The following is a 14,503-nucleotide window of genomic DNA, read 5'->3' on the forward strand; positions in this document are numbered from 1 at the left end:
AATTGTGTGGTTTGACTATATTGTTGCCAACATCGTCACGGTAATCCCCCACCGGGCCCATCGGTGAGACACGTGGAAACCGGGGTGTGACATGATGGTGCATCAAATGAAGACGGCGCAGGAGCAGGATTGCGTCTGGTAAGCCCCGAGAATCATGAATTTACTTATGCCATCAAGTTGGACTTTAAAAACACCAACAACGAGGCAGAGTATGAAGCATTTCTGGCAGGCTTACGCCTCGCCATCAAAATGGGAGCCAAAAATGTACGAGCACATGTCGACTCACTCTTGATAGCCAGCCAAGTCAATGGCATATACGATGCGAAAGGTGAAGTCATGGCCTTGTATCTGGAGCAGGCAAAAGAATTGCTCCAACAATTCAAGTCTCACAAGGTTATCCACATCAATCGCTCCGAAAACAAACCAGCTGATGCCTTGAGCAAGCTTGCTTCGACTTCTTTCCAACATCTTGCCAAAGATGTAAGGATAGAAGTACTCAAGAATCCATCAGTGTTGTTGCGACAAGTAAACGTGATCGAAATGGGGCAACCATCCTGGATGACCCCTATAATCCAGTACTTGCAAGAGGGGATACTCCCTGAAAACAAGGCAGAGGCAAGGAAGATACAAAACAAGGCCCTGCACTATGAAATGAACGACGGTATTTTATACCGAAAATCCTTCTTGGGACCACTCCTGCACTGTGTGGACCCCCAAGATGCGAACTATCTGATCAGGGAAATCCACGAAGGGATCTGCGGCATTCACGCAGGACCACGCATGGTTGTCGCAAAGATCATGAGCGCCGGGTATTACTGGCCAGGGATGCATGTCGATGCCCTGAAGGAAATCCGTAAGTGTGATTCCTGTCAACGACACTCTCCGAAAACCCTGCGCCCCAAGAACGATCTTATCCCTGTATCCACTGCATGGCCTTTCCAGCAGTGGGGGATCGATATGGTGGGACCCTTCCCAGATGCCCCTGGCGCCGTCAAATTCATAATAGTGGCCGTCGATTACTTCACAAAATGGGTGGAAGCCAAAGCTCTCGCGTCGACCACAGCTATGATGGTGCGCAAATTCATCTGGGAGCACATCATATGCAGATTTGGCCTCCCGCTCAAGATTGTAACCGATAATGGCACCAACTTTGCATCAGAAGACCTCCAGAACTGGATGAAGGAGATGAAAATTGAACACACTTTCACGTCCGTTGCGCACCCTCAAGGCAACGGACAGGTGGAAAGCGTGAACAAATGCATTGTCGAGGGGATAAAGGCCCGACTGGGCACCAAGCGAAGAGGCTGGGTAGATGAGCTCCCGAGCATCTTGTGGGCTCATCGAACCATGCCAAAAACTAGTACCGGCGAAACCCCTTTTAGCTTAGTCTATGGCTCAGAGGCGGTTATCCCGGCAGAAGTCGGCCTACCCTCCCCGCGCTTGACAGCGGTCAATGCAATCGACAATGAAGCGGAGAGACGTCTTGACTTGGACTTGTTGGAAGAAAGGCGCGGAATCGCACGAATCAGGGAAGCCAAGTACAAGACCCAACTGGAAAGGTACTACAACACAAGAGTCCGCATTTGTACCTTCACTCCAGGAGAATACGTCTTCCGAGATAATGAAGCGTCAAACGCGGAACGTCCAGGAAAGTTAGCACCCAAATGGGAAGGCCCATATCTGATCCACGAAGTGCTAGGCAAAGGGGCTTACAAGTTACGCACCCTAGATGGCTACATCCTACCGCGAACATGGAATGCGCAACAACTGCGCAAATGCTATATGTAGCTTACTTCGGCCATGCGCCTTTTTACGTTCTATGTTGGCTATACGCCGTTTGCAATTAATGTATGTTGGCCTAAGCGCCCATTTCCGAATTAATGAAAGCATACGACATGTTTTCTATTACTTCTTTCGTTACAAATGCATGTTAAACTTCTGATTAGCGCGAAAACACTCCAGCAACTTATAAATTATCAAAAGACCGCCTCCAAGGTCCTCCGCGAACAAAGCTCGAGGCCGGGCAGTTCCGTTTTACTTGAAGAGACTTCCGTTCATTCGAGCTAATTTAACCTAAGTTTTTGACAACAGTGCAATAATTGTAACGGGAATGAACAAACACAATTAATGTCATATAAAACATGCGCAACAACGCAGCATTGTACAGTCAAAATGCAAAAAATTAGAAGGCACAAAGCCTATCGACAACACCTATTCTAGTTCATCATGTTGATTTCCATCATCATCGCCATCATTATCAGTTCCATCATCACCACCATTCACATCGTCACCACCATTTCCATCATCGTCGCCAGCTGTTTCCTCCTCATCCGATAACTCCACAGTCACTGGGGGATCAAGAATGGCCTTAAGACGCTGACACCAGTCGTCTTTCTTTAAAGCCTCTATGACCAAATCCATCACAGGCAAAGCAAGATTGTCATAAGCATCCTCAGCACGCGTAAGCGCAGCATTCGCCTGGTCGGTCACCGAGCAATGGCTCACATCAAACTCTTGTCCCAGCATCTCCTCAACGTGTTGGGCACATTCCAGATAGCCCCCTCGATGACCCACTGCGCGTGCAGAATCTGTGAGAGCAGCGACAGCGCCATCCAACTCACCAGCATTGAGGATAGAGTTGGCAACCTATAACGAGAACCGCATATTAGGATCAGCTAGCAAATCAGGCATGCAAAAATATGCAAGTATAAACTTACCAGCACTACTCCATGAGTGCGCATCCATTCAGCCTCAGACACAAGCGTGTCAACGATGCCTTGGGCCTCCGAGTAGTTGGTCTGAGCCACATTCAGAGCGGCAGCGCTGACAGTTCGCGCCTCTTCAGCAGTGGCAGCCTTAACTCTCTCTGCCTCGAGGTCGATCTCCAAAGACTCACATCTGTCAATCTGATCATTCAGACGGCGTTTAAGCTCAGCGATCTCGACATCCTTGGCCTGGAGATCCTTATCCTTGCTGGCTAATTGCACCTTTGTCTCAGCCAACTCAGCCTGAAAAGCGACAAAAGATTTAAGCTATTGTGTAAACAACATAGCAAGAAAAAGTAAAGTGGTAAACTAACCTCCATCTGCTGCTTGGCAGTCTTCTCAGCCTGCGCATCTTCAACTTTCGCGGTCAGCTCAGCAACTTTTGCTTCAAGATCAACAATCTTGTTCCGAGCCGCGAAGGCGCGCTCATTATCCCTCTCACATATACGCTTGAACTCGGCCTTCTCCTTGGCCAATTGCTGTTCAGCAGTGTGGAGTTTATTTTTAAGGCCCTCGCGCCCCCATTCCTCGGCTTTCTTGTCTGCATCAAACTTGGCCTTCTCCTCATCAAAGGTGGCCTTGGACTTCTCAAAATCAGCGATACGCTTTAGCATCCGCTCGCGATAACCCTCCCAGTCTGCTCGCTCCCTAACCATCGTTCGCCACTCGCGAACTATCTGATGGTTGGCGGCGCGAGCATTAGCTTCTCCAAGCACGAAAGTTCGATACAACATTTCATGGGTCTTCGCCCTCTGCCGGTTAACCTCTCCAGGAGTAAACGAGTTCAAGAACCAATCACGGCAGGGCCCGAATTCCTGAAATGTGTCCTTTTGCTTCAAACTCCAGGGGGCTTGGTGAGGAGCATCACCGCGTTCTTCCTCGGTATAACTCTTATAATATATATCACCAACGGTGTCTTTCGCCCCAATCACGTTTGGGTTATAGCCCCCAGCTCCACCAGAGCTCGCGCCACTAGAGGTATACCGACTCGCCCCCTTGGAAGTATGTATCTTTGAACGGTCGTGGGCCTCAACATGCGCGGGGTGGGTAGGTTTGACGACTTCAGGCCCTTGCCTCCTCTCAGAACCCCTAACGACCTCAGACTCTTGAACATTGACAGTTTTGTCCATAGCCTTCTTTTGTTCTTGCTCCCTCTCCAACTCAAGGGCTCTCTTCTCCTCCTCAGCCTTTTTTCTCTTCTCCTCCTCAGCCTTCTTCCTCTTCTCCTCTTCAACCTTCTTTTTCTCTTCCTCGGTTACTTTCTTCTTATCCTCCTCAGCTTTCTTCTTTTTCTCTTCCTCCTTCTTACGACGTTCCTCAGCTTTTCGCTGCGCGTCAACAGCCTTCGCCACGTCTTGTTCAGCAATATGCTTCTCTTTAGCAGACTCATCACCAGCAGTCTGAGAAGACTTGATCGTAATTTTCGGCCTCTTCGGCTCTGGCTCAGTAAACGTGACACCCTTCTCAGGGGTCTTCTTCTTGATCTCTGCGGGAGATAAGACAAATAATTAAGCAAGGAAGATAACTAAAGGGAGAAATCAGGAGCTTACCAGGAGAGAACTTGTACAGAGAGCGCAGTTTGCTCGTCTTCCCAACCAAGGGAAGCACGTCAACAATTGGCGCAGAGCCCACACCAGCTGTGGTCTCACTCCTAACTCTTTTCCTACCAACCAACTGGGCAGCAGCATCTTCTTCTTCTTCTTCAGTTTCCTCTTCATGCACTGAAGGGGTCGCGCCAGCATCAGAGTTACGAGAACCCGCGCTTCCAGAACTCTTTGAGCTACCCGCTCCAGTCTTTACATCAGCTGTGCGTGATAAGCCTTCAAGTGAGTCACTTATTATCACATAATCGTTTAAGTCACTCTGTCGAAGGCGAAGAGTACCTTTAACAGCGGCAGCGGTTGCGCGACTACTACCAGCCCCCTTGCTGGTCACCTCTGGACCCGCTTTAACTGTTTTCTTCTTCTTCAGGGGTTTTTTCTTCTTCTCTTCCGGGTCAATCCCCAGGTCGCGCAACACACCTGCAAATATATTAGACCACGAAATTAGCTCGCCGTTTGAAGACCCTACAGACTCCTCGCTGGAAAGATAAAGAACCTCTTTTCCAGCGGGAGTCACAGAGCGCAAAGGACGAGGTTTAGGGAATTGCGCACCTTCTGTTGCAATTGGCGGCGCGGCAAATGCATCAGCAACAGGGTACATGAAGTTGCCCCTGATCTGCTCATACCAGCTCTCTTCATCCTCGCGCAGCGGGCGCACGCCCATCGATCCAACGAAAGTGGCGAATGCAGCTTGATATAGTTGCGCATCTACACGTCAGAAAATATTATGTAAGATAAAAACAAACTTGAATCAAAGGAGAGCAAGAAAGTCACTAACCCTGATCGCCAATCTTCAAGACAGTGACCTCTTTGCTGTCGGGTGACCACCGGTCACTCATCTGCGCAGCTACCAACACATTTTCCCCAAACACCCGATTAGGGGTAGGGGTTAATTGTTGATACCACAGTGCTTGCTTGGGGATTGGAAGATCCTCCTTCAAAACAGCCTCAGTCCAATCCCTGAACGACATGGCAATCGGAAGCACCTCCTCCCTAATGAAGAAAAACTTGGGTTTCCAATCGTGAAAACTCTTAGGAGGATTTAGTAAGATCTTCTTTGCAGCACCACGGCTGGCAAAATAGAAGAAACCCATCGTTCGTTGCAACTGATAAAAAGCCCGGAACTTCTCGACAGTCGGCTCAATACCATGAGATCGGCATAGAAATTCGAAGTGACGAACCCGAACCATCCCAGGAGGGCTCATCTGGGAAAGGTGAAAATTGTAATAATGCAAGATGTTTCCCAGAAAGTTAGTCGCCGGTAACCTAAAGTTACCCTGAAGGAAAAAGTCTTCATATAGGGTAATGTAACCCGGCGGTGCGTCGGCGGCGGTCTGGCCCTGAGCCGGGTACCGAGCCTCCCACTCCGGTGGGAACCGGAAACCTCGAACAAATTGTTCAAATAGTCCGAGATCCCACTTGAGGACAGGAACCAGACCCTCCTCGGTAGAAACAGCCTCCTGGTGTTCTTCAGTCATTGTAACAGGAGTTTTTGAAGAAAACTTGAAGATCTGAAGAATTCTCTTGAAGATTTGAAGAAATCTTGAAGATTCAAAGAAACGAGAGGAAAGTAGAAAGCAAAGAAGAGAGAAGTGAGAACCGTCTCACATCTCTTCAGATATATATACCCATCGCATTTAATGCGATGGGTAAGCGTGCCGTATTCGCCGCTAGGCTAACCAATGAGAGATTGCCACGTCAAGCGGAAAAGCAGGGGTGACGATTACCACGCGCGCGTGGGCCTCACTCTCCTGACACGAAGTGCAACCGTCGCAGTCGACATGATGACATCCGTGCCAGGGGTCAACTCAAACATCGCACTCAACGACTTAACCTACCAACTTGCCAGAGTTCAAATTTCAAAGTTTCCCGCCATAAACTTACAAGTAACTTCAGGCAAAAGTTACCAGGGCCGCGCAAGCTAACACCGCCTCAGCAACACCTCGCACCCGATCAGATACCCAATGAACCACTTAGAACCTGCCTGGATAAGCTGCGCAGTTGAAAACAACAATTTTACAACGCGCCACACCAACCAAAATCAACAGAGCATTCCCCTTCTACTTTTATTTTTCTAAGTCCAGAGCTCCAACCACTTGCGTTGCGCATGGTGCAGCACTGGACTGGGGGGACTTGAAGGGGTATGGTCCCAAAAAGCCGCGCAAACCTCCGTGTGGTTGCGCTTGAGACCATACTCCTTATTTTAATAAACCTCTTACTGAGAAGCTCGCGCGAGGCCTGGTCCTCAAGAAGCCCAGATAACAGCACTTAGCATAAAATAAGGGAACACATGAGCATACTAACCCCGCGCGGGTTAGTTACATGCCCAACAAGAACCACACAAGAGGGAAGCGCGAGGCTACCTCCAGTGGTACACAAGGTACAAGTGGCAGTGAAAAGAGCCAAAGAACGTCCAGCAGGGTCTGGTCAATCGTGCGCCACGATCGCCTGACGAGAAGTACATAAGGACGCCTACGTGGCACCAATCAGGGGACGGAGACAACTGTCCCACGATCTCCACTTGTCTGCTGATGGCAGAAAGACAGCAGGGCCGACAACAATGACACGTGGCTCCAATCAAGGTGCGCCGGCACCAAAGAACTTCTAGAAGCCACTAAACGGTCGGCACCAGCAAGGCAAGGAGCATATCCGCTACGCTGTCCATTTCCGGCCCAAGGCCCATCAGCCCATATCCTCTTACACCTCTCCGGCTATAAATAGAGACCTCATTCCACAGGTTAAACATTCCATTCCATTCCCTCTACTCTCACTCTTAGCACTTAATTACTCTCAAAACAGTCGCTTATTCTCACGCCGGAGCCTGGTTAAGAGGGAAACCCCCACATTCCCCTCTTAACGAGTAACGGTGTTCTGTTTTGCAGGATCACACATCAAGTCGGAGCTCAAATACTCATTAGAAGATTAACCACTATGATAGGAACATAAACCAAACTGATTAGTACCTTAATCAGTTCAGTGTTTCTTCAATCGGTGAATGGTTTCACCAATCGGTGAACCATCCCGACCATAGTTTGGTGTTCGGTGATTGTGGAGAATCGGTGTATACTCACCGATCGATGGAGTGGATTGTTTGAGTGTAAAATATATAACTCAAACACCCTAGAGTGATTGAACCATACCCTCTGATTGAGTGTAAATTGAGTGTAAAATATATAACTCAAACATCCTAGAGTGATTGAACCATACCCTCTGATTGAGTGTAAAATGGGGAGTAGAATAGGGAGTTGACATGGCATGCTATTGTTGTGTAGAGAATAACTCAAACACCCTAGAGTGATTGAACCATACCCTCCACCTTAAGAGTCAAGTTTTGTCATAGTTGTAGCAACAAAAATGGTCAAATTAAAGTTGACTAACATATTAAAATTAAGTTTTTAACCACCAACCATGTAGCTAAATATAGTTATACAAGTTAGTTGTTAATAAAATTGTAAACAAACTGAACGTTCAACGAACAGTTCGTGAACCGTTCGGCGGAAAATTCGTTTATGTTCGTTCATTTAGTTTATGAATGAACACGAACAAGATATTTTGTTCGACTAACTAAATGAACGAACACGAACGTAAACTTTTGTTCGACATGTGTTCACGAACATCTACATTTCCTTAACGAACGAACATGAACATGGTCTCCTTCGTGTTCGTTCGGTTCGTTTACAGCCCACTTGTTAGTGAAGTTGTTAATTATAACTTTTAAACCTATTTTTATTTAAACCTTAATAATTAGTATAATATGTACATAGTGGAGGGTTCAATTGAGAATAAATTTTTTGTAAGAAAAAATAAGAAGAAGTTTAATATTTGCATTTTACTTCATTTTACTTTCATTTACTTATTTAATATTTGCATTTAATTTTAATGTAAGGGTACATTTGTAAACTTAGGGGCTGTTTGGTAGCCTCTTAATGACCATTCAGATGCTATCTCTTAATAGTTTAAAACCTCTGAATGAATAAGAGGAAACCTCAAGTCTGAATGGTTAAGAGGTAACCTCTGAATGGTAAATCATCACATGTCACATTCTTCTACCTTCTTATTGGTAAAATTTTTAATGGTTCCATTAAGAGGTAGCATTTTAATGACCATTCAGAGGCTACCAACCAGCCCCTTACATAGACCATTAATTTCTAGTTTTTCCTATTTAATAGCTAACTACATTAAAGTTATAACTTATTTTCAAGATATATATTTTTTCAAAAAAATAAAAAAAATTTAATTTAGAGTGTAGGACAAATTACTAGGTGTCTAGGATAAATTGCGAGTTGTGTATGATAAATTTAAATATGTATATGATAACTTTCGAAATGTGTAAGATAACTTTATATGTGTAGTAAAAAAATAATGTAGAGAATAATAGTCTTTATGAGTAATTAATTACTTAAAAATAGTAATAAATGAGATGAAAAAAATATTACTTAATATTTTACAATTGTACCATTTGTTCTTTTTGTTCTCAATTACATTTTTTTCTCAAATGAACCTCCCCGATAATGATTTAAGTTTTTCAATATATATTCATGTCAAATGTTAATACATATTTATGTCAAATGTTAATACATTCAGGTAAATATTTAACGACTTTAAACTCATTTAAACTTGTTTTGTAATTTAGTTTTTTTTAATTTAATTCGTTAATTGAAACGTTCAAGATAAAATCCAAAAATCAAAAAACTTGCATAATATTAATTATTATTTGCTATGATACGGTTGTAAACATTTATATATTGGTTGACGAACATTTGTTGGTATTTCTATCTAGTGGCGAAGCTTGAGATTTCCGACAGATGGGTCGAAAATGTATACATCCAAAAATTTCTATAGAACCAGGGGGTCAAAAACGTATATACCCAAAAATTTCTATACAAAAACCACATATATTACACTACTGAGCGAAAAGTTCGGAAAGGTTCCCCGCGGCCCCCTTCTAACCTGCGCCGATGCTTGTATCTTATTTTATTCCGTTTGACATTTTAAGAACGTATATTGATTATAAAGATACTCTCAAACAGTATTACATATTAAAGTCAACGTAATTTTTATACGAACATATAAGCAAAAAAAGAATATGCCATGTATGAAAAAACCAGCTTTTGAAGATAAAGACCATTATTTGCATAACCGTCGACCACAAATATTTTAAGTCTTGTTTTCACACGATACACAAGAACTCTGAAAAAACAAAAGAATGTGCATTTATATTATTAATTGATGTTACATATTTATCTTTGATACATAAAAGTTAAACAACAAAATATGTTCGGTATAGAAACATAACGATTATCGAATCAAGGCTATTAATTTAAACTATCATAATTAATCTATTCACAATATTGTTCATGATAATCCTCCCATTTAATTTTGAATATACATTGTGCTGGCCAAGGATGTAGATGATCCGATGTAAATCCAAGTAGGTTTATGTTTGACTTGTTTGATTCATAGAGGTTAAGCTTACTATTACAGAGTCATTTCCCGAGGTCCTATGTGGCGCACCCAATTGCCTGGTTGTCAGCCAATCTGTCAATCTTATAACATGAGTCATTGGCTTTGTCATGTCTTGTACTTATTAGGAGAGTGGCAACATCGCTCAACCAGTGATGCATTTGTCATGTAAACATGACTGGACATGTACACCTTCTATTACCATTGAAGTGGTCCTTAATAAAGTCAGTAACCAAAACATTAAGGTACCAAATTTAGCAAATGTGATTTTCAAACATTTTAGCCAGGAAATTATCTTTACTCTCTTGAATTTAAGTTTGAAATTTTGACAAGGAAAAAAAAAAAAAAAAAAAAAAACCCTTTAAATGTGATAAGGGAAATGAAAGTGAGAAAGTAAGAATTTGATTAGTTAGGGTTTCAATCCCCTGCGTGGGAATTTTGTCTGATCGTAAAAAAAAAACTTTCATCTGTTGTATTTCTGTTTTGTGACGGCTGTTGTCTAGTCTCGGATTAGCGACTGGTGTAAATGCAGCCCTATTTATGCATATACAGTCACAAATCTTTTAAAGGTCCATGATTCCTCAGGTCTCGATGATCAAGCAAAGAAGATTCTAAAAGGTATCGGGATGGCTTCCTGTTGGTGCTTGTGGAACACGCGTAACAAGAAGAGATTTGATAACACGAAGTGAAAGCTAAGAAGATCGTTCAGGATATTAAATCGTTGGGTTTCCTTTGGTATAAAACTAGATCTAAGAATGGTGTTGTTAGTTGGGAGTATTGGTGTAATTTTGATTTCTTGTAATCTGGCTATTGTTCCCGTTTCGGGTGACCTTGTGAATAATATACTTTTCAAAAAAAAAAAAAATCTTGACATAAGTAAAAAAATCTCATTCATATCGTATTCTTGACTATTGCAGTATATGATAATTGACATAAAATTTGTACTTGCTTTTAGAGTTAAAATCTTATTTCATCTATATGGTGGCCTGGTCATTTTAGCTAAGTTTGGTATAATCACCAAACCTTCAAGTGAGGGGTGCATATGTGTCAATTTTAGCCTAAAACCATAATAATAACCGATATATCGGTTAGTGGATAACCATAATCATAACTAATCAGTTATGAAAGCGTGAATTTGACTCTAGCTCAAAACACTATAATTAGGCATTATCTGCCCTGAAAGTTAGGGTATAAAATCTTTTGACCATGGAATAAATTATTATTAGAAATTTATATATATATATATTAGTAGTATATTACATAATATTAACAAAAACTAAATATAATTTATAACATTAAAAAATACACATAATCGGTACGGTTATGGGGCTGCGATTACACTAGAAGGTATTAAGGTATTAATAGTTGTAGATTAAAATGATTATTTGAATCAATTAAACCACAAAGATTAAAATCGTATTTAACTTTTTTATTTTTTTTTATTTTATGGGTTTACATGTCATGTGTTGACGTGTTGTTACTTGTTAGGGCGGGCCTGGGCTGGCGACCCAAACTCAAAATTGACCCAGTAACGTATAATTACTAGCAATCCATCCCAAGGGTTAACAAGTCTCACACTCCCACCTGCGTTTATATTTGTGTGTGTAAAACCACCGTGCTGTGTGTGTCCAAAGCCGTGATTGATCAAAGTATCTCTCGATTGATTGATTGTTGGTGTACTCATCAGTGCCAAACGCCCAAACTTAGTGTTTCCTGCTGCGCCGATTGATATTACCTTCTCTGTCAACCCATTGGCACTTTCACATCCGGTAAGTGTTTGATGAAATGTCTCAATGAGTAATTGTTTTGATTTTATCAAAGGGCTCTTGTATCTGTCTTTTTAAGCCACTTTGTTTGATGATTCTTGTTGAGATTAGTCATTTTGAAGTGAAATTCTTGATGGGTATGTAAGAAACCTTGGAGATACTTTGCTATTTTCATCTTTATTTGGTTAATTAACACGCATTCGGATCTTTTTCTTGTGAATCGTTAGGAGTTGGAAGGTACCTGCTTGAATATTTTGTTATAAACCTGTTGTCAACAGTTTTCATGTATAAAGTGTTATTATGTTTTGATTTGGTTATTGTGTTTTTTATTTATTTTGATTTGGCTTATAATTTTTTTGATTTGGTTATTGTTTTTTTAATTTGGTGTAAACAAAATCATATACTTTTTATACTTTTAAAATAAATTGTTTTAGGGTGTACCTATTGGCACACCAATATGCCTGTATGCACACTAAAAAAATGGTTTTTTGTCCTATATGCACACCCTGCAGTGTCGAACTGTGGCCAAATAGTGGCGTTTTGGTCCGGTCAACCAGACAACGACTGACGGGTGTCTGACGGGTCTGTTGACCAGACCAAAACGCCGAGCTTTGGCCGCGTTTTGGTCCTGTCAACCAGACACCCGGTCAGTCTTTTGTCTGTTTGACCGGACCAAAACGCGGCCAAAGCTCGGCGTTTTGGTCCGTTCAACAGAGCCGTCAGACACCCGTCAGTCTTTGTCTGGTTAACCGGACCAAAACGCCGCACTTTGACCACAACTCGACACTGCAGGGTGTGCATATAAGACAAAAAACCACTTTTTGAGGTGACTATCTACACACCAAGTGTGTAGATAGTTTGAGCCTTGTTTTAACTGGTCTGTTATACCTGACCCGACCCGTCTGTTTCATCAGATAGTGAAGTATAAGAATGTGTTACATTTTACCATAATATGTGATTATTAAACCGTGCATAACAGCCGTTAATCTCTTACAGGGGTGTTGGATGATCACTATGTTCAATTACAGTCGAACCGTTCTTGTGCGAAGAGCCTTACAGTCAACACGGTGGTCAAACATGAACACCATATCAAATCCTGTTCGTTTCAATCACACTAACTCAACTTCATTATCAATATGGAGGAGAAAGAAGGAGATGGGAAAAGAAGGTTTGATTATTGCCAAAGAGCTCAAGAGACTTGAATCCAATCCCGTTCGACTCGACCGTTACATCAAGTCAAATGTTTCTCGCCTTCTCAAATCCGACCTCGTCTCTGTTCTTTTTGAATTTCAAAGACAAGACCTCGTCTTTCTATCCATGAAGGTACGTGTTAATGTTCACGTCTACGATGGCAATATAGCTTTATTTTGTAAATATTTATTCATTTCTTAAATTGTTAACTGTCATTTTTGCCCCTGTGGTTTGTCCAATTATGCCAGTCCAGGCCAAATTTCAAATGGGTGTACCATTTATGTCCCTGGCATTTTTGAAACATGCTAGTTTCGTCCAAAAACTTAACGTCTGTTAAAACTTGCCGTTTAGTGAAGGGTAAAAACGTCATTTTCGTGTGCAATCATTTTCCTTTTTTTGATTTGGGAAATTAAAACGGGTGGGATTTTAATAGGGTTTGAGAAAAAAGGAAAATAACGTTTTTACCCTTCATTAAACGGCAGGTTTTAATAGAAGTTAAGTTTTTGGATGGAACCAGCAGGTTTTAAGAATGTCAGGGACTAAAATGGTACAAATTTGAAATTCAGCCACATGGACGAAAATGGCAGTTAACTCTTTCTTAAGTATCGTTGATTAAGTTTCATTGTGCAGTTATATGAGGTGGTGCGGAAAGAGATATGGTACCGGCCCGATATGTTCTTTTACCGAGACATGCTTATGATGCTAGCTAGAAATAAAAAGGTGGACGAGGTGAAGCGGGTATGGCAAGATTTAAAGAACGAAGAGGTGCATTTTGATCAGCATACATTTGGGGACATTATTAGGTCGTTTTTGGATAGTGGGTTGCCGTCGGAAGCGATGTTTATATACGATGAAATGAGACGGGCTCCTGATCCGCCGTTGTCATTGCCTTATCGGGTCATCATGAAAGGGCTTCTACCATATCCGGAACTTAGGGAAAAGGTGAAACATGATTTTTTGGAAGTTTTTCCTGAAATGATCATTTATGATCCGCCCCAAGACCTGTTTGAAGACGATTATTCATCTAGCAGCGAATGCAACAACTAAATCGAGGTTGTAAGTTGCAGCACCCTTTCGTTGAACATATTATCTCCATGGATACCAGGACTGGCTTAAATTCCTCAACGGTTACCGCCCAAGGGAAAGATGAAGTCCAAATACAAGTGGGCTCCCTCTGGCCCGCTCAGTATTAGCCCATCATAGGACTTAAAAGAAGTCCAAACGAGTTGGACCAGTCCATTGCTACTACTGTCAATCATGGAGCCCATATTCAAGCCATAATGTTCCAGTCAAAACCTTTTGTTGTTGTTACTCCTTGATTCCTAATATATTGACCTGTTTTATTTTGATTCATCTTGTTTTGATGTCATTAGGCTTAGGGTGTAAGCGAGCCAAGCCCAAGCCTGACTATGCTCGAGCTCAGCTCGTCATGTTTTTATGAAGCTCGAGCTTGGCTCGAAAGTAAAATCCAAAAGCTTGAGTTTGGCTCTGCTCGAGGTAATTTGAGAACAGTTTTAAATGAGCTAAAAGTTTGGCTTGATCTCGTCTCGATAGCTTAAACAAGCCAAAGCTTGACTCGCCAATGTTAAATAGTAGGTATATTATATATAAAAAAATAATAGAATATTTGTTTCGGCTCGTTTAGGCTCGCGTAAATGAGCTTTGTATCTAAAGCTTGAGCTCGGGCTCGTAAACGAGCTTTGTATGTGAAGCTCGA

The 14,503-nt window shown here is 42.2% G+C and overlaps 1 protein-coding gene across 1 annotated transcript; it reads left to right on the plus strand.

Moving 5' to 3' along the window:
• Positions 1-11,383: 11,383 nt before the first annotated feature.
• On the plus strand, positions 11,384-14,137 carry LOC110864568 (pentatricopeptide repeat-containing protein At1g62350). Its single transcript, XM_022113668.2, has 3 exons — positions 11,384-11,598; positions 12,592-12,918; positions 13,417-14,137. Exons 2-3 carry the CDS (start codon positions 12,601-12,603, stop codon positions 13,831-13,833), a joined length of 735 nt encoding a protein of 244 aa, XP_021969360.1. The 5' UTR covers positions 11,384-11,598; positions 12,592-12,600; the 3' UTR covers positions 13,834-14,137.
• The last annotated feature ends 366 nt before the right edge of the window (positions 14,138-14,503 follow it).

The sequence above is a fragment of the Helianthus annuus genome, chromosome 6, assembly GCF_002127325.2.
Source record: "Helianthus annuus cultivar XRQ/B chromosome 6, HanXRQr2.0-SUNRISE, whole genome shotgun sequence".
Taxonomy (NCBI): Eukaryota; Viridiplantae; Streptophyta; class Magnoliopsida; order Asterales; family Asteraceae; genus Helianthus; species Helianthus annuus.

Coding starts and splice junctions, on each gene's coding strand:
- LOC110864568 (XM_022113668.2), top strand. CDS start 12,601: ATGATCACTATGTTCAATTACAGTCGAACCGTTCTTGTGCGAAGAGCC. Junction 12,919..13,416: donor TCGTCTTTCTATCCATGAAG/GTACGTGTTAAT, acceptor TTCATTGTGCAG/TTATATGAGGTGGTGCGGAA.